At 34.3% G+C, this 27,730-nt stretch overlaps 1 protein-coding gene across 3 annotated transcripts; it reads left to right on the top strand.

The window, feature by feature from the left end:
- Positions 1-449: 449 nt before the first annotated feature.
- On the top strand, positions 450-27,251 carry LOC110994032 (protocadherin-16). 3 transcript variants are annotated; one of them, XM_045629901.1, is made up of 16 exons: positions 450-650; positions 5,224-5,333; positions 12,823-12,885; positions 15,789-15,878; positions 16,152-16,351; positions 17,418-17,615; positions 18,117-18,344; positions 18,939-19,124; positions 21,547-21,789; positions 22,708-22,854; positions 23,488-23,711; positions 24,654-24,774; positions 24,959-25,110; positions 25,459-25,613; positions 25,851-26,011; positions 26,487-27,251. In XM_045629901.1, exons 2-16 carry the CDS (start codon positions 5,276-5,278, stop codon positions 26,565-26,567), a joined length of 2,307 nt encoding a protein of 768 aa, XP_045485857.1. In that variant the 5' UTR covers positions 450-650; positions 5,224-5,275; the 3' UTR covers positions 26,568-27,251. The 3 variants fall into 3 exon arrangements, with proteins under 3 accessions (XP_045485857.1, XP_022116195.2, XP_022116196.2); XM_022260503.2 differs by having other exon boundaries at positions 25,851-26,062; XM_022260504.2 differs by lacking the exon at positions 12,823-12,885 and having other exon boundaries at positions 25,851-26,062.
- The last annotated feature ends 479 nt before the right edge of the window (positions 27,252-27,730 follow it).

The raw sequence follows: 27,730 nt of genomic DNA, 5'->3' as shown, positions 1-27,730 counted from the left end.
TTAGATTGTAAATATCATAAATATATTCAAAAAATGTTTATTTTTAATTTTAAGCATATTATAAAATAATATTTCATCTTTAATCACAGATCACGTACACGGTGGGTTCAGTCAGTCATATTTACTAATTTATAAAATAAGTAAGTATATTACTAAATTTATAAATACAAAAATATATATTTTACCTAACTTAACAGTAAGCATACAAATCTTTAATGATCTATATTAAATAATATATTATTAGTCAAAAATAAATAATAAATCTTAAAGTTCACGTATATACCAACCATTTCGTCTACAAGATAAAATAATTAGAATTCAACCAGCCAGGCCAAAAATTAATTGTCATTCCCATAGACCTTCATAATCCGGGACACATGTGATGGAATAAACTTTAGGGCTCCATGTCGCCTTCAACCCTTGTCCACAATCACCACGCGTGACGACGATCGTACAAGTGCAGTCTTTGACGATCGCTCCATGCGTAAAGTCCATTACGGTAGTTCCGTTGTGCGTCAAGCGTGTTCATAATTTTTCTTTATCTGACTTAAATTTTGGCGCCTTATTTGTGCTTGTGGCGATATATGGAAAATATTTTCGTGTAATAAGTCAAATAATATATACATTACAGGTTTTCGCAAAGTTGAAAGGTAAGTTGGATTTAGTATTTTTAATAAAAGTTACTTTTTTATTTAAATGTATTTTTCAGATAATCATTTTAATCCTGTCTGTGAACACGTAACATTTATCAACTATATTTAAAATTTACTTGATAGTAAAAATTTAACTCGATTGACAATGAAGTGAAGGAGGAGAGAGCTAGGGAGAAACCCATGCACTAATATTTATTTTTAATCACACCATAACACAAAAAATGTCAACTGTCATCTTATATACTCGAATTAAAAACCATCGACAAAGGTCTAAAAAGCGAGTAAAGGAAAGTCTCAATGATAGGTTGCAATTTGATACGTTTTGCATCACACTTGTTTTGCGGTGGTGCATTATGCCAGTACAATGCCCGACATTGTCTGTAATTAAGGTCATTGACCTCTTTAATCTTGATTCCTTGTTTCTACATAATATAGCCCGCCGTCACGTCATCCACAGGGTTGGAGAATTAATCATGTCTCTTATAGATTAACCATCCTGAGATATGTCTATGTATACCCAGTTTTCGTATGATTTTTGTTTTCCTATGGACGTTGATAATTGCACAGCAATGTTTATGTTTTACATCTTGAAACAGTGGAGTGTACAGTACGGCGCCGACCCTATTTAAAGTGAATTAATGATTTGCATGTTTCTTGGCGATTTTCCGTGCCACACATGTGCCATTTTTAATTTACTTAGAATATTTAATGTTTTATTCATTCGTTTTAATCGAGGCGGTTAATACTTTTAACCATATAAAACAAAGCGCCTAGTTTGTTGGTAATAAACTATAAAATAATAAATTCTATTCTCAAATATCATCTTATTTTAGCTGATTTATACAGGCTTGTTACACCCAAATATCAACGGCATATCAGACATCAAAGCAAAAGCAATAATCATCTTAATAAACACTTTGGTAGCCCCGTTGGATTTTTTAAAATTGAGCCCTAACCTGCTCAACAGATGAGGCAGAGAGAGCTGCCGTAGCGCGTCGTAGGCTCAGCCTGCGTGACGACACAACGGGGAGCTCTACATTCATAAATAGCGGTTCATAATGTCCTATACTTATATGTCAACAAGTATCGCACAATTTATCCAAGTTTAGACCATTCTTTTCGGCCAGGAACATAAAAGAAAAAAAGTTATCTAGAAAAAAGTTTATTTCGCTGGTTTCTTTAGAGTTAAGTGTTTCGGGAACGTATCTAGGACGTTAACTTGTGGTAGGTGATAGGGTGTAGTATCCGGTTTCCAGTTGAGTGCACCTGTACTGAGGGGTTCTCCAGTGACGCGGCCCCTTACGTTACGATCCACTGGCCTTCACGCTACAAGCATACTTGTAAAACATACTGACCATCGCTACGCGTCATGTGGGTGTCATATTTAAAAATTAAAAGAAGAAAATGTTAAAGCTATTTTTCTTAAAAGTATCTTATGGGCGCTTCAGGCGTTTAGTTTTTTTTCTAGTTTATATAAACGTTTTACATAAACTAGAAAAAAACTGCTGTGTAATTTTGACGTAAATGTATGACAAAAAGTTTTATTTATATGATAAGCTAGTGACCATTCGAACCAAAGAAATTGAAAAAATATTACCGTGACGCAAAGGGTTTGTATTCATTATTATATTAACAACTAGCTGACCTGGCAAACGTCGTCTTGCCAAACTACTACCTTTAACTCAGCGCCATCTGTTAGAATTGTATCAAATAATAAACAAATGTTAATGTTATCGTAATTTTAGTAAGGATGCCTATTTTTTTGAAAATGAAATATAGCCTATGTCACTCAGGAATGATGTAGCTTTCCAACAGTGAAAGAATTTTTCAAATCTGCCAAGTAGTTTCGGAGCCTATTCAATTCATACAAACAAACAAACAAAAAATCAAACCTTTCCTCTTTATAATATTAGTATAGACGAAGAACGAAAAGAACCGAAACTAAGAAATTACTTCCGCAATGATACATTGACATAGTAGAAGCAATATCGATAATTTCCATAGCATTACGTCTATTGTTTTCAAGAAATTAGCGCGGTACGGAAAGGTTAATCTTAATGCGATTGTCTTGAATTTCTAATAAGAAACTGAGTATAGAAACTCATATTACCATCTTTTTTCGTAAAAACTTCTTTGACAACTAATTATGTTTTTTAGTTTTAGTATGAGACCCGTTATTATCATAGGATTTTGAAGAAATCAAAATAGCGTAACAGTATTTGTTTTTTTTTTTCACATTCGCATAAATAAAAAGGGTTCTTTTCCCATAACATTAAAAAAACTATAATTGTTATAAAATATATAGGTATAACGATAGTTTCCTCTGGAGAGTTATTTAATACTTAGTTCATATTTAAAATGATAATAATTAATTAATTATCTATAGTATACCTAGTCCACTTATATGTAACAGACCCCGCTCTATAGTACAAGCCTGTGCGTGTTTGAATCTGGTTTTGGCGCGATTGTTGTGATTTTGATTTTTGACCAAAATATTTTCTGATGTGAAAATCTAAAGAACCTAATTATAATTATTAGTTTTTTAAGCTTTATAAATTATAATATAAAAATAGCAACGAACATTTAAATTAAGTAATACAAAAAATGTAAGTACATATATATAAATACCATTACCGTGTATATTATAGTATGGTAAGATTTTACAATGTAGATTTGATCAAAATATATATTAAATGCTTGTAACTAGTGTGAAATCCGAAATTGCTCTTAACCTGCCTTCTATTAATATTATGATGCTAGTTATTCCAAGTGTTAACCTATTAATAGTGATTGAATCCTTGGCCCAAGGGATTGTATAATCTTATCGATTACGAAATATTATACGAGCCGACACATGATACAGGTTGAGGCCTAGAGCTTTAACAAAGTGATGCTTCGATGATCAAGCAGCCAATTGGAACATACCTAGATTACGTATAGATTTTAATCGGTAAATCTTACAAAATATCAGTGAAGTTTGAATTTGCATAGTGTTTTCTAATTTGAGGCGTTATCCCATTAAGTACTTATAGTATCTTCGCATTAACACACATTTACTGAATACGCATAATAATAATACATTTTTAGACGTGTTTAATATCTCAATTTGTCACATTGATTTCAGTTCTGTGAATTACCAGTACCATAATACTTCTAATAATTTTTTTAAAGAGAAAATTAATTTATTTTTTGTGATTATCATTTATCGTTTGTGATTGTCATTTAACAGTTTAATGCATGGTCGAGTTTACAATAAATATTTTAAATTAAAAAATATATATCGTTTAGTTAATATTTTGTTTTTATAAATTGTTCAAGCTCACTAAATATATGCAAATCGCATCTTGAAAGAAAGTGAAACTAACGAATGAATCCGAAAAGATTTTGATATGTTTTCCGCTTTCTAACTCTTGTGGAGGGAGTTACATTAGTCCCATATTTATATAAAGTAATGAATTACTTTCAATTTCATAAAATTCAAGAAGAAAAACTTTATTTGTTTGTAAAGCAAATATAGGTAAATGACCGAATTTTTACAAATTCTTTCGCCACCAAAATGGTTTTATTTGGCCTAGATTTTTTATTATACAGTAATAATGTACTGAGCAGTGTTGGCCCTAGCGTGCGACTCTCATGTCCCTGAGGTCGTAGGTTCGAACCCCGGATGTGCAACAGTGGACTTTCTAGGTGCGCATTTAATTTTCGCTCGAACGTTGAAGAAGAACATAGTGAAGAAATGCAACCGCCATTTTTTTAAACATTGTAAATAATACAGAGGTTTTTTTTTAAAATATATCTCATTAACATGAGATTCAAACGTAACATCATACAATAGATAAATAATTATCGATTCTAATATTTCTGAACAAGTAAATAACAGAGCAAATTTTTTGATAAGGTCTCTCAGCTGAATTTCTAGCTACTTTTGTGTTCTGAATGCGTGAAATGAATCGTATTTGCTTTCTAGATCCCTTAATTGCTAGAAAATAGCCGTTTGATCTTAATCTTCATGTCAACAGACATTGCTTTATAATTTTTATTTTCGTCTTTTTTTTGCAATCTCACTTTCGAATACTAAATATAACTTTCCGATCATAGCCACTGAGGCCTTCGAGTCTGCATAATCTGCCCAGGAATCCTCTTTTAAGTTTGGAGGAAAAGGCTTTCTTTCCTCCACAAAATTATAGCGCATTTTATTTATATTATATTATTATATTTTATTTGCTTATTATTGACAGACACGATTTGATTGAGAAAACGTGTGTGTACTTATTGCTTACGCGTTAAAAGTTATACTTCTTTGGCGATACTTACTTTCGCCTGATTTTACGTTTGCAGAAAAAACAACACTAACAAAAGAAAAAACTAAAATGTTGACTATAGCTAACTTCAGGTTGTCGGCTTTTAAGACGGTGTACTCGCACATCGAAAAATTTACTCTCATCATTTTTCCCTAACGCACCAAAAGAAGTATAACTTCAAAAGCCTGCGTTTCGTCTTTTGTTTTACACTCATAACCGAGCCGTGTATAACGTCTGACATATTGAACTTAATTTAAGATTTTTTTCAGTGGCTAAACAGAAAAGCTGGGGCTGGCGACATGTCCGGTGGGTAGCGGCAGCATGAGCGCCCTGCTATATTTGGCGCTCCTCGTCGCAGCGCCGGCCGTACTCTCCCAAGGTACGTAAAAACATTGTCAAGACGCGAAAAAGAGAAGATATAACAACTAATTTACTTAATGAAACTCTTATACAAAGCTATTCGATAAATCCACGAGTATACAAAAACGCTCGTAAAATATATTAAACACCGTTTCGTGTTGCGATATGGTCACGCTAGTCCGTGTAGATTGAGTGAGGTTTATTTGTTCAGCTCTTCCGTCCTACAAGCTCAAACCAAACAATTCAACGTTACCAACAAAACGACGTTATATGCGCAAAACATGTATTTTCTGATTTTTATTAAAGCCGAAAATTGCGGTAACATTAAATACTTCTCTTCTTCTTAGCCGGTACACTCTTGACAGAGCGGTCGTAATCGCTATGTACCTAGTATTCTAATATTGCCGCAGATGCGATACGCTTCACGACATTAGATAAGGCGATCGTTGCCAGAGGTCATCTTGCTGATCTCATTGAGTGAACCTCCTACGGCAGACTTCATCTGGTCAGTCCAACGCGTAGGTTACCTTCCACGCGGTCTAATCACTTCCACCTTCCTTTGGAAGACATATTGTGGCGTTCTATGGACTGATCACCACGCAGATATAGATACGTGTCCGAAGAATGTAAGGATTGGAGAGAACAGACGCGCTTTAATACCACGCTACAATCTTATATTGTACAGATAAATTGTCCAAGCAAAACCTTATATAAATCTTTTTCAAGGTAATTTTTATCACCACTGAGAAAGTGACTTCCATCAAGATGTATGTCATTCTTTGTAAGTCAATTTAAAATAAATAATCTATATATATGCCCCTTAAAGTAAAATGGTTAGCTGATAGGCACTAGGGGCTAATACATATGACGCAGTAAAGTAGTTAAATCAGAGAGTTAATTAAATCTCTAGACAGTTAATCAAAGAATGATATTCAAACAAGTCCCTAGCATTTTGATTTAAATAAGGTAACGTCGAAATCGTTTAACTATCATATATGAACCTTTCAACGAACCACAGGGCAGGCAAATTACAGCGATTGCTTTTATTAGTCTTGTTACTTTACACTGGGCATTCCAAACGGAAATCGTATATCATATAATCTGATTACCACCCTAGACCTACTTTTACATGGCGGGAAAAGAGGTGGAGTTTGGGGTGGTTTGACGGCCCTTCACTTTTAACTAGGGTTAAAATATCCTTTTAAGTTATTAGTATTGATTGTCTGTGTTTACGAAAATCTTCAAAACCTAGCGTGTAAGACATATTTTTTTATCATTCAATTATTTAACACAAGTACTTTGTATCATCTGGAGCTTAAAAACCGTCCAACTCCTTATCCTCAATTGTAATGTCTAATGCAATAAGAATCAAATATATAAATGTCGTATTAGAATTTATCAACTACTTTAAATATTACGATATTTATATCTGGAACCAAAAGGTATTATAATATAATGATAACCTTGCAGTTTCAGTAATAGCTAATAAATGCAGTTATCGAAACTACATTTTAAATCAATAAACTGTATTTTATTTTGTGTAAGACATGTTACGATATATAATATGTTAGCAGTCACAACATGATTCATGGACCTAAATATTGTACATACAGTTCAAATTACTAAAACAATACCAGTGAAAGTTGACCTGTAACTTACACATAAAGCATGTGTTATTAAAAAAATGTGTTCGTTATAAATGGATATGCAACTTTTTTTCGTATGTTTTTTTTATTAAAACCTAACTTATTATTTACTCAACTTTTGTACAAATTAGTTAAATTAATTAAACGGCAAGTGTGGGTACCTTAGTGTGTAAAGGAATTACCTAATAGGCATAAGGTAGACACGCCTATATATCTGTTTATTTTTTTAAGATAAAGTCTTATGTGCAGTTTTGGCCTAGCGCCTTAAGTATTCGAATCTCGCCCCTGTATGGTGCACCAATAGATTTTGTTTTAGCTTTCATACGGTTTATTTATCACTAAATTTAACAAAAATTAATGTATCAGGCCGATTATTAACTTTCTTTATTAAAAATTTAATAGGATGTAGGTGAAGCCCAATATAGGATTGTAAGGCCACTGGATTATGTCAGGTGCCCGTACTTTGAACATACAATTACAGATACCGGCAAACATCTTGAACAAATGTCCTTGCAGAAGCGATTTTTAGGTATCACTTGGTCCCTCGCTGCGATACGATGCGCAAACTTTCCACCACTCCCTTGTTTAATGCTCAAGAAGTTTGCCGGTATCTGTACATCGCAAATGTAAGTCCTTACATGCATTGTTAAAAAAAACATTTAATAAGTACAATACGATTTCGATATATACCTAAGTGAAATCATTTAAGCGGGGTTGGGCTCGATTTAAAAACAATACATAATAGGAATTGCCTTGAATTAATTCGTAAATAATCCCTTGTATGTGAAACTTATCCAAAAGGGAAAACGTAATTGCTCTTATGTATAATGCGGACAGAAGTGATTCAATACCAATTCATTATTACACCAATATCCTTAGGACGTTACGATTGCTACTAGTAGTCATTCATTAAAATTGTTGCTTGGATTTTTTTATTTCTAAATTCGAAATGCTTAAACCGGATGTGTAGCAAGATTAAAAAAACCTTAAAACCTTCATGAGATATGGAGTTCTATCAACAAAAAGTTTTTATATCTAACAAGTAACAATTGACATATGGTTGATATATATGGGATAAAATTAATGTCGTATGAAACGAAGTTCGTGAATGGGAACATGTATGCATCTTTTTATGAGTACCTAAGCAATTTATAAATCGAACAGTTAAGAAAATCGTGATAGAGATCGATTTTTTAAATAACAGGCGGCAAACGGGGTCATCCGATGTTAAGTGATATCGATGGACTTACAAATTGCCAAAAGGTTAAACGGTACCTGATTTTTCGTAAAATACGACATATAATATAATTCTAGTAATCAAAATGGCGGGCGTGACTTTGTTTAGTAATAATTCCTCTCCACTGTTTAACTCAGCGACTTCGGATGTCCATTGTTTTGTGTGACGTCTATTAATATTGTAAGTGATTGGAATAAGTGGTTCGTCCTCCTCCTGAAGGTCGAAGTGTTTACTCATTAAAATAGAAAACAAAAACTAAGCATAGTGAGAGGTCACGCTCCGATTCCCTGGGAGAAATGGATGCCCTGTACAGAGAAAACTATGCACACGTTTAGTTCTCATGTAAGACGAAAATACGTCGAACGTTTTGAGAGTAAAACGCACAACTGAGGATATTATGGGTGCGTGGTTTAAGTATGCACTGTCATAGTCTAATTCCTATGACTATTTCAAAGTTTTTACTAAATTAAAGTACATAAATAAAAAGTAGTACGTGCCCCCATATATAAAATGCGATTTTCCTATAACACTCCATTCTTCAAAGTTGATATGTTTTTATCTTTATTATTGTTTTCTCCTTCGTGCATGTGTCGCAACCAACTAACTTAATTAGCTGTTTAATTAACAGCCTAGCCGTTTAACAAAACGGCGTCGTTTAACTAACAGCCTGCAAACCTGCCTGAAAGATGTTTAGCCAGTTGATTTAACAGCTAGGCAGATGACTTGGATCGATGACGTTTCATTACTTGCCTAGCTTGTTGACTGCTAATTTGAATTTAATTCCCGTTTTTGCCACTCAAACTTGAAACGACACTCTTTAAACTGTCAATATGGTGTCGGCAAACCACAACTTTGATGGTGTTTTCAAAGTTTCATGAAAAACAAAAAGTACAAGGAAGAGTGTAGTAACTATAATAATGAGAACAATTTAATTTTAAACTTATATTCTTATATGTCATATGTTTCATCTTTTTTATTTCTGCCGAATAATGACTATCGTACGGATGGCCTTAACATATCTTTAATAAATGGCGCGCCGTTTAGTTAAAAGACTAGGCTACTAAATAACGGCTAATCAGGCTAGTTGGCTGCGATATGTGTCAATCTTATGATAGACAATTATTATTATTTGTTATCCTTTCATTTTTAGCCGTACTTTTTAAATTAAAAAAAATCTTATCAGTATCAATTTAAGAACATTTCTGTAATTATAACTTTTATATATATTCTATATATATCTTGTATTTGTGATGTGTCTATCATGTTTCTTAAATAAAGAAAGTCGCTAACACGCATGATGAGACTCTTTAAATTGTGAAAAACTTCTTTAACTTAAGATTATCGCTCGATAAACATTTATTTACATGTTTGTAACAATACATAACAAGCATTTTAATCAATTATAAGTATGCACAACAAATACACTGATATAAAACAGATGAAAAATACATGTATACTTAATTTTAACGTTTATATGTATTTTTCGTTATATATTGACGGTCTTTAATCGAATATATTTCGAACTCAATAGTGTACGCATCATACATTTGGCTGGTTATAGAAAGTACCAAAACTAATTCGCTCAATTTTTTATTGCCCCATAAATTATTAACGTAAAATTAGAATTTAATAACGGGAACGGGATTCAGCATAATTGTACTTTATTCTAGTTTCGCTATGACCTAACGATGTCAGTGATCGATGACGCAACACCGCTCGTCTTCAGAGATCCGTTCCGCAAGTCCTCGTAACACTCTGTTTATTACCGTTGCTTTAAAATTGCTTCATCTGTTTAAAACTGTGCAAGAACTTATCCAGTACCCTCCTTATCATGTTCATCATTAGGGTTCAAAGCTGCTATTGGTTTTATTTAGAAAATTTTAAAATTTATATTTCTTATTACTATGTAGGGTAAGAATATTGTATAGACTAGAAAGAGTCAATGTTCGAGTATTTCAATAATTATATTGTACATAAGTGTGATTATCGTTTTAAGCAAACGATAATCACACTTATGTACAAATATACTTAAAATGTGTAGTAAAATTGTTACCCGAAGTATTAAATATGAAAATAAAAATACTTATATCTTGTAATTAGTAATCGCACTAGACTGCGTCTGTTACTAGATTGGTCACGCAAGTGTAGAACCATGAAATCCTGTTGGAACATTTCTGTTTGAACGACTCAGGCAAATTCGTTTACCATAGATGCAAATTACGCAATTGGAATACATATCTGAATTATGAATTTATTGCTCACTGACTCGTCTTCGTATCACCTTATATTTGTGTCAAAACTCAAAACAAAACAAAATATAACAGACCAAAGAGATTGGAACTCATACTACAGCTATGGAACACAAATTTCTGCATTTAAATATATGACAATTTTTTATTTAAAAAAATTAAAACCGAACTTAGCAACATCGGTCCAGCCTTTCTAAAGTTTCAGCGAATCATAGGAACAGCTATTCATTTATGTATAACAATGCGACTTAGGGTCCTTCAAGAAAACAGCGTACCAATTCTTAAAAGGCCAGCAACGCACTCGCGAGCACTCTCGAGGTAAGGCTCCTGCCTGTTTGCCCCCTGTTCTATAAAAAAATATGTAAAGTAATAATTATATTTCTTAAATTAGATAATTAATTATCTCTAAATTTTTTTTCTTAAAATAAATATTTTTGCAACACATTTTATGTGTACTATCTATGGAATGATTTTATTATTTTTTTCTCCAGCTCGTAAAAGTTTAAATAAATCAATTGAAAATTACGTAAAGTCAATTGAATATTTAATTAAATAGAACGCAATAGCAAAAATAACAACGCGATACAGTATATAGGCAAGATTGTTTCAATATAACAAAGGTAGTAAACATTGAGCCTTTAAGAAACAATAGTACGGTAGCAGGTAGCCGGTGAAAGGAAACGGAATCACGCGTCACAGACGACCCCAGCGACCAACGATTAGTGACCATTTACCTACAACCCTTAATAAGCAAGAAATCAAATATTATTTGTTTTACTTTTAAAAAATAACCAAGTTTTTGGTATTTTTATTAAATAAAATTAAAAAACATTTTTTCCACGAAATTTTTTTTATAGAACAGAAGGCTCACCTGATGTTAAGTGATACCGCCGCCCATTGACACTCTCGATGCCAGAGGGCTCGCGAGTGCGTTGCCGGACTTTTAAGAATTTGTACGCTCTTTTCTTGAAGGACCCTAAGTCGAATTGGTTCGGAAATACTTTAGTGGGCTTGGGTTAGCTACTTCCACAAATTTTTATTTAATTTGATCCTACTCAATTTTTTTTTGTTTCAAAAATTATCGAATCTGGTCTATAGTATAAGATGATGTTTAACATTTGGTTTGCGCTTCAAATAATTAACTAAAATATATATCTATATGTAAATTAACCTTAGCTTACATTAATCAAAACTTTTTTTACAAGTTATGTTTTAGCTTGTTGTCTTTTACTTGCGTGAGTATCACAGTGGTACTTCGAGTTTGGATTTAGCGAGCCTAATATAATTCCATGTTGCCACTTGGTTAGAAAGCGTTTTAATTCCTCTATATAGTACATATAACAGAAGGTTGATATAATGTAAAAGCTTTTAATATAAATTGAAATAACTTTTTGCAGTAATCAGCTATAGAAATGTGTTAGCACATTAACTTTCATTGAAATTGTTCTATACGTCGTAATCGGTTCTTATAAGAGTCGGAAGTGGAAATCAATCATAGATAAATAGACTTAGTGCCTTAAATACAAATAAAACGCTAATTATTACTTTACCTGAGGGAAAAGACAAATCTCATAAAATCAGTAAGGTTTATTTATAACGGTAAATATGGAGAAATATAAATTATATGTATATTGGTCTAAGTGCAATATTAGTTTTTGATTTGCATTTTATATTATTATCATAATTTTACTCGTGTATAATTTTTTATAAATGATATAACAGCAAAATTACATTTTAATAAAAACTCTTATTATATTTTATTATTGTTTTAAAGTTTGCTAAACTTGATACTTTATCAATTGAAAATCATCTGGCATTCTTTTGAACATTCGTAAATCCTATATATTTAATATCAGAAAATCCAGATTAAGCTAAATTATGTGCTTTACTATATAAACACTTAGAATAAATTTCAACAATCACGACCTTAAAGAATAATTATTTACCAACACGTAAAAAATATTTAAAATAACAATTAATTAAAATAGTTTTCCATTATGTTTTGAAATAAACCGGAAGCGTCGTGGGGGATTTATTGCGATACCGACTTCCTGTACACCGCGCTTGTCTTTGCGCACCTGCCATGAAAATGTTTGCAATCAATATACAATTAACTAAAATTTAAGTTATGACTACATCCAGCGGCGCTAAAACCCTTTATGGGTATGTATAGCTTTGGCTTTCTGTTTTATTGGTAACGTTTAATCTTCCGCATCTCTTTTGTATAACACACGTTAATTGTTTGGTATTGCTATGTAAAAAGATAAATGCATGAAAAACCCAAACGTAACGTCAGTGTTAAGAATCGCATGCGAAATCTCTACGCTAATGCTCTATAGTAATGCTCTATGGTAATGAGAACATTTCTTATAATAGCTGACAAGGATGGAAGAGATGTGCCTTCACTTGCCGCTATTGCGCTCTCTATTCGATCTAAGGGTGAGTGGATTTAGTATAAAATCAAAAAAGAATTCATAGATTCTATACAAAATGCACACCGTAATTGTAGACTTGTATTCTAGTAATAATTTACTATGGTAGTATTTTGGCTAACTTGTAAGGGAAGATTTACAGTCAAGATGAGCACTAAATACGACCTCTATATGACAAATACAATTTTATGCCTTGGCTTTAAATATTACCCTCAAAGAATGTGCAAACTAAGTTTTCAGACGACCATATGAATGGTCGTAGAATTGTGATGGAATACTTAGTTCGCGCTTCAACTTATGTTACTTTAGCTTTGCCTGAGCATGGTCACTCGCCACTTAAAATACTATAAAATAGTTTCGCCGTTATCTCACTTTAACCTGGTAAGTATTTATTTCACGCATTAATCTGTAATAAGTTCGTTGAACTATAAATGAGGAAATCTAGAGGTAGCGAATCAATATTTTACACCACTCATAAAGCAAATAATTATTAAATAGTTTTATGTAATAAACTATAGAGATCTAAAGATAATTGTCTAAATTATAGAGGTAATCTAAATGGTCAAGGGTCAGACATAGATCACGTGAAAGTGATGAAATGAAAGTGGTACGGTTTCGCATGACGCATCTCAAGACAATTATGTTTTGGTTATGATCGTTATTTAGATAGGAATATAATGATTTCTTCAACAAACTTATAGACTAACTGATCGAATTCAGTGAGGCTTAATGGTATTAAATTAAGAATAAAAAGTGAATATATTTTAAAAATTATTACGTTTTATACAATATTTTAATAACTCATTGTTCGATTATATTTACAAAAGAATGTGTATAGTACAGGATGGGAAGATGAAATGAAACTGGTTGCAGGCAAGGTTTGGTCAAGGATGGGGCGAATGAAAGAGAAGGGCGAGTAAGGGCAGAAGCCCTTACTCGCCCTTCTCTTCCATTCTTGCAAGGGTCTAATCTGCCTTAGTCGGGATCGGCTAAAGAAAAATAAACTTGTCCGAAATAAAGGCTGAATAAGTAATTACCATTGTTATATGCGTAATTAATAATGCCACTAACAAATTAATATACATTTTGAGAGAGGCAGAGAAGTATCATTAATGCCTCACGCCCAAAATCCAGTCATAACGGTGATAAATCTTAATCTTAATTTACGCGTCAAGTTGTCTATGTCGCTATGTCTCTATGGACTTCTAAAGTGCTTAACCGATTTCAATTAAATTCGCACACCCTGTGTAGTCCAACTTAAAAGATAGGATAGCTTATATATATAATTCCGCTGTACGTGTTTATGCCACTGAACTTCTCTTAAATGGCTAGACTGTGGCGGCTGGAGCCCTGGATGATTTAGATTCACAAATCAGCCCGGCAGATGGCGCTGCATTCGGTACTTTTGTTTAATCGCTTGAAATATCACGTAGGACAACGTCTGTCGGGTCCGGTAGTTTTACTATTACAATATCCTTTCATGTGCTAGTTTCATAAAGCAAGTAAGAATGTTATCCTAACTGCATTTTTATCAGTGCCACAAGTTTACCTTCATTTTACGTACCAATAAAACGGTTCTAAAGATATCGATAGCACGCAATGCCCATTTCTCACTCGGTCACAATTTGTCAATTAGACACACGTAGTATTTTGCACAATTATCATTTTTACGCTCTACATACATTCACGCACATTATGACTTTAATTTCATCAAGCTGTGACATGCTCTTTTTACTACCTAATTAACTTTTTATATTAAGATAAATAAAGGCACGGATTGTAGAAAGTTGCAATTGACATCTTTTTTAAGATGTTTTTTCCGTGGTTATGTGTGAACGGTATGTTGTTTCAAATATTTCTTAGTCTTCATTCTATAAGGAAGCCTTTTTTATTTCAATTTCCTTAAGTTCCACCTCAAATGTTGATAGTATTGTTTTTTATTAGCATAAATTTCTGGGTGTTAAATGTCAAATTATCACAGTATAGTATAAGTATCACAGCTATAAAAAAAGGATTCATCTTTTAGTCGATATCAACTCCGGGGAAATAAATACAGATAAAAACAGTTTTTACAGCTGTGATACTTTTTGACATTCAACACCCCTTTTCCTTCAGTCACCGTGACCACGCACGTTGTAAAGCACGTGAAACGTCGAAAAAAATAAAAATTATGTAAAATAATAATGATAAATATAAATTTATAATAATACATAGCTTCAATGATATCAAAATGGTAGTAGTGTTATTAGTGATTAGGTACTTATAAATAAATAGTTATGTCGAAGGCTTCAACCCTTTCCTAATGCCATCTTTGCCAAAAGCAGTCAAAAAGCTGCCCATAAGACAGTGAAGTATTGCTGGGCAACTGAAGTATCAAAAATAGGTTATTTTATAGAGCCCAGATCATATGTATTATATAGCTTCCTTTTTGAAAGGAAAGGTATGATTATAGAATGTTATTGTAACGACCTGAATACAGTTCAAACCCTAACCATTCATAGGAAATCGTTGACCTCCTTAGCGTTACGCTAACTACCGACTTTGTCCAGCCGACAGCCGTTGATCAATCAGCTAATTCATATCGTGACTTCACTGTATTGTTCTTTTATTTCAAAGGCGGCGCTAATTTTTATTGATTGCAATATTTTGACTTAAATATCTGGGTTATTATGGCAATGTGGTAATTCCATCTATATAATATAAAATTTGCAACTGATTGAAATTCACTAAATACTTTTTACATTGCTAAAGTACATATAAAACTGACGAATTGCGTTGTTCTGATTATTTTGAATTAACAATTGACGATCAAAGAACGTGACCGACATCTTGAATTTTTCAAAGCTATGAACTGATCACCGATGAAAATGTAATTCATTGAGACGTATTTTGCATCCTTTGATTTTTCAGCTATCCAGGACAGTCGATGTTACTTGATGAATGGCGGCGCCGTAGAGAGCTTCTTCATCGGTGAAGATACTCCTGTTGGTAGTATAATAGGTAACATAATAAACTTTTATTTATTTATTAATCTGACAAGAAAAAAATTGGGGCGTTTAAATAAACTTACATGGTGTTTAGTGATACCGCCATGGACACAGTGCCAGCGTTTACAATATCAGTACGATTTTCTTGTATGCAAATGCTGTTTCCAAATGTATTAGATATATACTGTGGGCAACGGGCAGTTTCGTCTGTATTAATTAATATATGCATTTTTACATCTTACTATAGCATAAATTATTTATATTAAAATATGGGTTATTTTGACAGGCACATTAAGCGTAAATGGAGACCCGGATGACGAGTCCGGAAATATATCCCTTAAGTTGCAAGAACGCGGGGCAGCAGTGGCCATCGCACCAGGGACTAAGAACATCACGCTCCTCAGAGTTCTGGATCGGGAGGAAAAGTTGGGTCCCTCCAGCGTGTACGTTAACGTGCGCTGTGACAGGCGGCACACAGCTGACCCTGTGAGTACACAGCAAGCACTTTTTTGCAATCTTTACATTTAATGGATTCTTTAGAAAAATTTAGTAACAAGAATCGTAACGTAAATCTCTAAGTTATCTACACTAATATTATAAAGAGGAAAACATTGTTTGTTTGATTGTAATGAATAGGCTCATAAACTACTGAACCGATTTTAAAAATTCTTTCACCATTCGAAAGCTACATTATCCACGAGTAATATAGGCTATATTTAATTTTGAACAAAAATAGGGTTCCGTAAGATTAGGATTTTTCGGACACAAGGTGTAAAAAATCAACCAAAAAAGTTACTTATTTTGCGTACTCTGCCTAAACTATTAAAGATAGAACCATGAAATGTTTTAAGTAATTGTAGATCTTATAAATATCTACAAAAAAGTACAAACTATACCTATCTATGTCGAGTGAGGCACAATAACCATAAATGATATACATGGCAAAACGAGGTTTGCCGGGTCAGCTGGTTCTATATAAATTTCGCCTAATGAAAAATATAAAAATAAATAAGTGGCTACAACCTTTATAGGTCTAGGCCTCAGATTTCTGTGTCTGTTTTATGATCGTTTGTCTACTGCCTGACTGTTCTCTCTGCCTGACACAAGTCACCTTTTTGGGTCTAAACCAAGCCGGTTTCCTCACGATGCTTTCATTCACCGTTCGACTTGTTAAATGCGCACATAGAAAGAAAGTACATTCGTGCACAGTTGTGGATCGAACCTATCAGGGATGAGAGTCGCACACTGCAGCCACACGGCCAACATATTTTCTAATTCGTTTTTTAAGTCACAAAAGCGCTGTCAAATGTGTCGAACGTCATAAAAATTGTTTTGACAGATCTTGTCAAAATTTGACGTTTATAAGTGCCTAACATTTTTGGAGGCGAAGATCTTTTCCCGTCGATTGCACAGTTCGCTATTTCGCAAAAGAAAGTATCTATATAAATGTAAAAACTACTGGAACTAGTGGCCCAGGTGAACCAATCACAATCCGAGCCACGTTATCCTTGGACTCATCAGACCAGAAACCCTTACGCTAGCGTCTTTACAGAGTTTCGTGATACCTGTATCAGTACGGGTATGGGATGTGAATGATAACGCCCCAGTTTGGTCAGGAGCTCCCTATCGTGCCCGTGTGTCTGAGCTCAGCGCTGTTGGTGCCCGAGTTGCGGCCGCTACTGCCACAGATCCGGATCAACCAGGACCACATGCAACCGTCCATTACTCTGTGCTGCCAGGACCACATTCTGTAATTCCGATTTCTTTACTAAAAATAATTTTACTTGAATTAAATCCTGACGCTTTAAACTCTTCACAGCACTTGGATAAGATAAAACTGTATTTTCTAATCCCATGTGTGTCTGTATTATATGCTTCCTCCTTCTATAAAAACCTTCTACCTTCGATTTCATTTTACACTACCGACATTATATTCACGGAATGTGGGTAGCTATCATAAGCACCACTGCACTTAATAAGATTCTGTATATTTGATTCTACTTTCCAGAATTCCAAAAAAATATCATTTTATATTTAAGTGGACTATAATGAATGATATAGAGAAATAGCCTTTTGCAAGCCACTTAGGGCCAGTGAGCCAGTAGTTTGGAAAGATCCTCCCATCACATTTTGGGATTGTCCCTTTCACTAGGCCCTTTCAAAACTTTACTCATTTTTTCCATCTACCATCTTGAAGCCACTTCCATTTTATGATAGACAATCCAAATAATATATAATATAAATATTTTAGGAGTACATAAAGTTCCTTCACGAATTGGATAGTACGCTGGTGATCGCCAAGCCATTGGACTACGAGCGTGTTCACAATCTGACGTTGAATTTGAGGGCCAGAGACGCGGGAACCCCACCCCGGTACAACGACACCACATTGTACGTGGAAGTGCTGGATGCGGATGACCAAAACCCCAAGTTTGAGCATGAGCACTATGTTGCTGTGATACCTGATGATGCTCAGGACGTAAGTATATATTTATGTAAGATAGAAACACTTCCTAGATAGGAACACCTTAGCGCAATCTAACAGTTGTTAGTTCTTTTGCGGAGTAATAACTATAACACCATGGGTTTTATATTTATTACTCCGGTCATTACACCATTCTTCGGTCTGTCTGTCAACATCGTAATCCCCATTTTTTACTAACTGATCTAAACGAAAGCACTGAATTTTCACTTTAGTTCTTTTTCATGTGCTATTTTCATTGTCATGTGCTCTTTTTTTTCAAGTGCCCTATTCTTTTTCACGTGCCCTTTTCCTTTTTACGTGCCTTTTTTCTTTTTCCAGTGTCTTTTTTTCATGTGTACTTTTATGTTTCAAGTGCCCTTTTCCTTTTCATATGTGCTTTTCTTTGTCATGTGCCCTTTTCCTTTTCATTTGTCCTCTTCTTTCTTATGTGCCCTTTTCTTTATCTCGACGTGATTGCGGTTTGAAAAGATCGCCCGAAAGCAATAAGACAGCCCGTTTCCCATCTTTTTATTTCTTTATATTATTTATGTAAGTATACGGTTTATTGCAAAAAAAAGTGTAAATAACATAACACACCTCGGGTTATAGGGGACCGAACTTGAGACAAATCCAGGGCCAATAAAAGCATGGGATCAGGATGAAGGCATCAATGCGCCTCTGGTATTTTCCGCTTCCGGACCTGGTGCTGAAAGGCTGCGTGTAAGCAGAGACACTGGTCGTCTCGCTGCCACTGCTCTGCTACTGGAAAACCTGCCCCTTACTGTTGTACTCAAGGTATGTCAAATAGTAAGGAAGTCTTGACAACGTCATTGCTACCTCGTTATCTCTAGAAATATGGCTACCCATCTTAAAAAGCTGAACTGAGTTTGATTAGGTTTTGCCAAATTTTTATACAAACATTCAAACCTATAAAATTTAGCACGCGTTTTTTATAATTAGATCCCTTATTATCAAAATCCAAGAATATTACACATACACATCAAACTGTAACCACACTTTTTTAAGTCGTTTAAATAAGCCGGTGATACACTCACGACACCTCTGACGTTGAGTCCTGAAACGGGCCTTTGGTCATAAGTTCAAATATATTTTACACAATATTTTTACCCTTTAAATTTTTTCGTATAATATATCACGTGATGTCTAGGTAACGTTAGGCATTCCCTTCTGCAGTGCAATATAGTGAAGGAAGATTATGTGAGTCTCGCTTTTGCGTACCCACTAACCCCTAGTCGTCACCAATAATACGGCCTAGGCACAGTTAGTAACAGCCTTATCCTCCACTCCCATTGTTAGTATTGTGATGATATTTGACGTCAAGTATCCCAGCAGTTCGTTTTTTAAAACGGAAGCTTTAATATTATTGGTATTGTGGGGTGATTGACTTGCCTACATCGAATTGAATTAATATATAAAGATTGAGAATTGTGCTGCAATTGCAGAATGTTTTAAGCGGATTATTGGCTCTGTAGTAGTATACGTTCCGTAAACTTTATTAAATAAAGATTATTGGATCAAACGGATTCCTATTAAAGTAACAAATATGTAAATATAGAAGGAACATTTATTTAATTATAAATTATCTCACAGCTACACATATCCTATATATATGTCGCAACCAACTAGTTTTATATGCCATTCAATTAACAGTCTAGAATTTTAACTAAACAGCACCGTTTAACTAACTAAAGATATTCAGCCGAAACTTTTGTTACATTTAATAAACTGGCTGTCTGGACCGACGATAATCTTTAAAAATTAAATTGTTTGAATTAGTCACAGTTAAATTCACATTATTATTGCATTCTGCCATTGTTCTTGTTACTTTTCATCAAACTTTTAAAAACACCATCAAAGTTGTAGTTTGCCGACGCTATATTGACAGTTTGACAGTTTCGTTTCGAGTTTAAGAGCGGCAGAAAGTGGAACTAAATTTAATTTGACAGGCTAGGCAAGTAAACAGAAACCTCATCGATCTAGCCTAGCTGTTTTGTTGATCAACTGGCTGAATATCTTTCAGGCCTTCAGTTAAACGGCTTATTATGTTGGCTGCGACATATATTATACAAGAAAACATTAAGACAACATACAAAGCCAAAACAAATTACATGGATAAAGAAAATGTATAAAAAGAAAACTTACGTACCATAATCTATACTATACTATATATATATAATATTATAAAGAGGAAAGGTTTGATTTTTTGTTTGTTTGTTTGTATGAATTGAATAGGCTCCGAAACTACTTGGCAGATTTGAAAAATTCTTTCACTGTTGGAAAGCTACATCATTCCTGAGTGACATAGGCTATATTTCATTTTCAAAAAAAATAGGCATCCTTACTAAAATTACGATAACATTAACCTTTGTTTATTATTTGATACAATTCTAACAGATGGCGCTGAGTTAAAGGTAGTTTAGTTTAGGTCCGTGTCGTGGTACCAACGTTTCACATAAGTTTTCCTACGGTTTCCCTTGATTAATTTACTACTATGTAATATAACAAAAACCTTAGCCACAGCAATGCTTGGCCGAGTCTGCTAGTTATTTATAAAAAACTGTAATTAAACCAAATGAAATTAATACTTAAAAGAAAAAACTTAATTGTTACTTCTGCTAAATAAAAACAAGTCTTAAATTACTTAAAAATAAAATACGTTTATTTTGGAACGATCACCTAGGTATCACTTATTCCACGTCAATCAATTCGAACTTGTAGGCATCCCTACTCATCGGCAAAGACGGAGGGTGTAGGCCGAGAGAAAAAGCCGGCGTAAAAAATAACCCTGCCAAAATGTTTTAGCAATTCATTCAAAACTAACCTGGCGCGTTATTTTAAATCAAGTTTGGTTCGTTGGTAAATAATTACGTAAAGAAACAAACATTACATTAATTAGAACTACTTTTGTAAGGCTTTACTATTATTTATATAATGTCTAAATCTCCGTGTTTCTTGTAAAGGACGAACAATTTATAATACATATATAAAACATAAGGATGTGGAAAAAAAATTGTCATATATATACGTAATATATAGAATGTATCTATCAACAATTTCCGACATCACTGTAATAGACATTTATTTATTTTTTACTTTTAAACATATTTAATTGCATAGTTTTATCATTTTATTCATCCCGAAACATTAATCCATATCCCGTGATTCTGTTAAGAAATACCAAACTTGAACATTGTAGGCGATGCAAGTGGACAATCCAGACAGATATGCGTTAGCCACTGTATCAGTGAGACGTAGAGTGGGGAGAGGGGCTTCTGCAGCCGTTGAACTGCCACCCGGATCCAGCGTTACACCTGGAGTCACAGCAACAGCTGAGCAAAAAGAGATAAAATTCACGCGAAAAGAGTACGTCGCACGACTGCCAGAGGACGCGGCCGTGGGAACATTGGTACTCACACTTAACACTTCCCCGCATACTGATGTGAGTATTACTCTCAATTTTTATATATACTACTTTTATTAACGCCTCCTAGGAGTAACGTAGCTGCACATGGGTGGAGTTTTACTTAGTACAATCTTACACTCATTTAGAAAGAAAAAAGAAACATCTGAGAGCTGTCTTTGAATATCTTTAAGGTTCAAGCACACATATCAACTCGGAAAGGAATCGTCACCTTGAGCCATTCAGTATTGTTTGTATGAAACTCCCTACTGCAACGCACACTAATCGGAATTGTAACATAATCGCACGCCTCGGAACAGGCTCCGAACCGCGATGCGGTGCGTGTTCAACTTGCAGTTCCCGCGCTTTCGTCTCTCCGTACCCAATTCACGTCTCCTCATCCGCCCTTGACCCTCTCCCCTCCCGCGACATTCCTGCCGAGCCGTAAGCGCCGTCAACGAGGTGATGTACAGGAGATGCGGTTGACGGCGAGGCGAACGGCGATACGGTGACAACCTCTTTACAAGTTGATATGTGTGCTTTGACCTTTAAGCACCGCTTGAACAAGAAGGGCTTATGAAACTATAGCGCGTTTCGAGGTAATATTGTTGGTTAAGCGGAATGTATCGCGTGTTTATGATTGGACTAGAGTCTAGTACGTAGTCTTTTCTCAACGATTTGTATTTCGCAACCGATAAGGTTAAGTAAAAGCATCTCGCGAATAATATGAATAATAATATGTACATAGCGCGCTATTTTCAACGAATCTTTTGTACCAATATGTAGTTTGTATTTGTTATCTTTAAACAGACTGCGACCATCTTTTAAAACAAATTCGATTCCCCGCTTGAGAAACGTAACGTCTTTGCCATTTTAAGCATTAAACGTGCGAATATTTGCGTAATCCAGCGAAAAGCGCTTCTACATTTAAAGCTTTAAACATGAAACTATTTGCAGCGTCCTCTCCAGTTCTACGTGTCAGAGCGCAGTTTCTTGGAGAAGTTCGCGATCAACTCTTTAGGCGAGGTGCTATTACGGAAGCCCTTGGACTACGAGACTGCTGCCACCTATTACTACCAAGTCATGGTGACAGATGGCGCTACTGTAAGTCACTTTATCGAAAACCTTCATTTTTTCAGTGATGTCTAAATATCCAAATTTTACTAGGCATTAGGCAAATGTTTTAGCTTAGTTCTGGACTTGTTTGTTTCGGTTATTTTTGTTAGGCTTATAGTCAAAGTTTTTGGTAAGTCGTCGATTTCGTGGACTTGAGATTAAGCTAAGCCAACACTCCGAGAGATTCGTAGTTTGCTCTATAAATACCAAATATGACTTAACTCGAAAGTTTAGTCTGAGCAAAGTGTAAGTGCGCTCTATAGATCTCGGCATTATTAGACCCAATACATAATAAGTCAAGTTAGTTTTTTGTTAGTCTAGTATCGAAAGCCAAAATCGTCACGTTTTGACGATCTTTGAGATTTTCAGAGTACAAAATTATACATTGTGTATATACCACTAATGGCCATAGGCCTCCTTTTCATTATGTAAATTGTATTATTCTGCAACGAAGTGTTAATAAATAAATAAATATTTAGTAAAATTCTGCCAACCTGCCAAGAAATTTTTCCATTTCTCACCAATAGATAGTGGTTCATGGAATTCCCTGAAATATTCCTGAAATGGTCCAAAAAAAGTCTCCACATAAATCTGGTTACTAATATAGACCAACACTTACAGAACGATACAGCATCATTAAACATAACCGTAGACAATGTGAATGAGTGGGAGCCGCGATTCCGGTATCCTCTCTACGAGTTCCGCGCTGATTTGGACTCGGGGCAAGATGGTGTGAATGGCCAAAGTGGGGCAAGTGCGGGGCTCATCAAAGTGGGGCAGTTAGACGTTTACGATGGTGATGCTCAAGATAGTGTTACACTGACGTTAAGAGGACTACATGCGCCGTAAGTATTTCTTGGTGAGATTGTATGTATAATACGCGTAATAGAACTAATTTGAGTGTGCGACCAACCAGGCTCCAGAAGATAAACCACTCCTTATATGGAAATTGTATTCGTTTTTACAACAAACTCCCAAGCGAAATTAGAGAACTGTCACTAAATAAATTCAAAGCCCTTGTTAAAAGTAAATTAATTAATAAAGCCTTTTATAAATGTGACGAATACCTAAATGATCCTAATCCTTGGGATTGATTTGCTCCAGTTCAAACAATTTGTATTAAAAACTTGGCGATTGAAAAGGGTGGCGGAAAGTTTCTTGCCAGTTCTTCTTACCCGCTCTACGCCCTTGACTTGCGAACTGGTTGTAAATGTTAATTTACGATTAATTTAATTTGTTTTCCTTGACGTTCATAAGTGTACATGTTTACCTAAATGAATAAAGATACTATGACTATGTGATAATAAATTTCAACAGCACGTGATTTGTAAAAGATTTTAAATAACTAATTTTGATTTATGTATTTATTACGAAAGCTTGCCAGTATTATATACCAGTACATAGCATTCATTCGTTACATAGAAATTAACAATTCGTTTATATTCTCGCTGTAGGCGAGTCGTTAATATAGAGGAAAAATAAAATCCTCTATTATTTAAAGCATCCCGACGACCCGGTACAATAGGTTTACGGATTATTTTTATTGTTCGTTCAGTGAACTGACAAAAGTTATATTATCTGTTAGTTAATTTTTTATTATGTACTTTTTTTTCATGCATCCTTGATTTGGACGGAATTGTGATTTTTGTAAATAAATGAATAAAATATTAGCCACTCCCATTTGTCATACGGGAGTCACGCTTAGGTCTCTAAATATCTCAGTGTAACTAAGATATGTTAAAATTTTTTATTTGAGATATGGATATATCATACCATGACATCATTAGGTTTTTCTACGTGAACGCGGCGGGTGAGTTGTTCCTGCGTGGTGAGGCGGTGACGTCACTCAACACTACGGTGCTGCATCTAGTGGCCACCGCACACGATTCCGGCGCACCGCCAAGACAGGTACGACGATAGATAGACGAGAGAGGCCGACAGCGTCCGAACCTTCTAGCGTATATTAAAAACAATTTTCAAGTAAATTAAATAAATAAATATCCTTTCCTTTCCGTTGGACTTTCTGGAAAAAAAATGAAAAAAAAAAAATTTAATTTATATAAATCCTTCCTGACTCATTTAATGTTTGCAGAGTTCGGTCCCAGTAGCAGTACATGTAAGTGGTGCTGGTCTGGGTGCGGAAGTGACGTCAGCGGGTGCTGGTGGTGTCTTGGCTACTTTTGTTGTGGCGTTGGTGCTTCTGGCTTTGGCTGTGTGTGCACTTCTAATATATATTTGTACAGTGTAAGTTTCTAATGGTAACGTTCTAAAGATTTCTAGTATTATTTTTTATATAAAAAAATCCTTTGAGGTAATTGAAATTCGTTTAAACTAACGAGCGGACGCGACAAACGTAAAAAAATCATCTTATTTTAAATCTAAACGCATCGAAAACTCAAAAAAAATACATAAAAATCAGCCCAGGCGTTAAAGAGTTTATTTACGCATAGAAAATTTATATATAAATATTTTTATGATAAATAGATAGGTAGCTGTAAAATTGAAATATTTTTTTCCCTAGACGTGTGTCATATTAAGTTGGCTATAAAAAAATTAACAGTACTATAATTGTTTAATTTACCATATTTCTAGCCGTCGCCGTAGCCCCAAAGGCGGTGGCGAAACGACAGACAAGCTAAGCAGCGGAGTAGTAGCGGCTACTAGCGGATCATTACAGAGCGTGTCTGCGGGAGCCACTACTATACTCGATTCCACCTCCAGCCTTGATATACGGCAAGAACAAAATAGTATGTTTAATCTTTTATGTGTGTATGGGGGACTGTTTTTTAATCAAAATAATTGATACAATTAAAAAAAACTGTTATACGTTGCCTTCATTTAAAAAAGGGTACCAATTCTTAAAAGGCCAGCAACGCACTGACGAGGCGTCTGGCATTGAACGTATTCAAGTAATGTGATGAACTATTAAATAGATGTTTCTTTAATGGACTATTTTTAACCATTTTTAATTATCCTTTGTCCAGACGTAAAAAACTCACAGCGCGGGCCAGGTAAAAGTAAGGTGGCGCCATCTCCACCCGAAGTGATAAGTGGAGCGGAGCGGACAGCGGGAGCGGGAGCTGCGCTCATGAGCGATCACATAGCGGGCGCGGCGGGACGATCGGGCGTCGCCTGGCCTAGTACGGTAATTCCTGCACGCGTTAAGAAGCTTAGCTGGGACGATAACCGTCACACGGTTAGTGTACCTATATTGCTTACACTAATTAGATAAACTTTGCTTTCATAAATGTTTTTATAAATAAATTTATAAAATAAAATATATGTATATATTTCGAACAACTAAAAAGATTTATTTTATGCATTTCCAGTACTTTAGTATTTATTAAAAGTAAACCAAAATACATTTTAAAATAAATAATAGAAGGGTAAATAAATCGAATACAAAAACATAAAATTATAAGTCACCCTGAAATAAAGATTATATATATTAATATACTTTTATAAGTATAATGTAGTAGTAGTTCTTTTCTTCATACTCTATGTTTGACATGAAAATTTCTAACCAATTTTACAGACCATTTACTATTATGTAGTATTGTTTAGCATTATCAGTATAAACTTATAATTTTATCAATGTTTAATTTTTAAATTATTCTTAGGAGGCAAACGAACGTGACTCCGTAGCGGAAGCAACAAATCCAACTCTGGCTGAACATATGAATCTCACTGTGTACTTCTGAAAAGTGTATATATGAACTTTGTTTTAATATATTTATAAAATTTATACGATAGGTCAAGTATGTGATGACTATTTTACTGGAATTGGTGAAGTGTTAATAAAATACGTACGACTGTATCAAAAATAAGTTATTTAAAAAGTAAGTTCCGCGACCAACAATTAAACATTCAATTGTTTCATTACTTAACCAAATAAGTCTATGGTCAATTGTGTTTAATAATTTAATTAATTTTTTCACTGGCTATAAAATTTGCTATTTTCCAAGTTGAAATAAACTATGACCTTTGAAATTCTTAGAACGTCAATCAAACATTTTTCTGTTTGACGCTTGACATATTTGATAGCGCTCAAGACGAGACTGCAACTTGATTTAAATAAACATTGACCTTTTGCAAACTGTCAATGTCAAGCTGTTCGGTATACGCTATACATAAACGAGGAAACTCATACTGACTGATGTGACGTCACTTATCGTTGAATATGGCGTATTTTATGTACCTATACGTCACAATTTATAATCTGTATTCCATTTACTAATTTAGAACGGGTAATGTTGTTACAAATATACTTTATGATAATTAATGCCTAAAATTGTTCATTTATATATAATTTATTGTATATTACATATCGTCTATTAAGTAGGTTAAGGAAAAATGTGATTTTTAAAATAAATTGTTATGTTTGTTGTACGCATTTTATTTTACATCCTATCCTGTAATAGTTATTTTCAGGAACAGTTCTTCAGTGTAAATACGGATGGAATGTTTTTTTTTATTTTATTTCGCAGCTAAAGGCCTTGGCCTTCGGCCAAATAAAGACCCAATAGGCTTGGCGGCCCTACGAGACATCCAGTCTCATTTACTATGATATCTTCAAAATTTAAGTAGCGGATCCGACAGACGTTGTTCTTTACACCTCTTACGTATAAAAAAAATATCTAGTAATGTAAATCATTCGCGACTCAACTTGAACACAAAAAAAATCACCAAAATCTGTACATATATTTAGTTTAATTACGGACACGTGCACAGATTTATAAATATAACAGCTGTTCATTTGCTATATAGTAGTATAAATAAATAACCTAGATATCGACTACAGCGCTATGTAAAGCTGATTTGTTAATTAAACCATCCAGGGCGCTACCCAAACGGATACAAAAAT

This window comes from Pieris rapae, chromosome 10 (genome assembly GCF_905147795.1).
Source record: "Pieris rapae chromosome 10, ilPieRapa1.1, whole genome shotgun sequence".
Classification (NCBI taxonomy): domain Eukaryota; kingdom Metazoa; phylum Arthropoda; class Insecta; order Lepidoptera; family Pieridae; genus Pieris; species Pieris rapae.
Note: the sequence above shows the minus strand (reverse complement) of the source record. Positions and strands in the feature narration are given on the sequence as shown.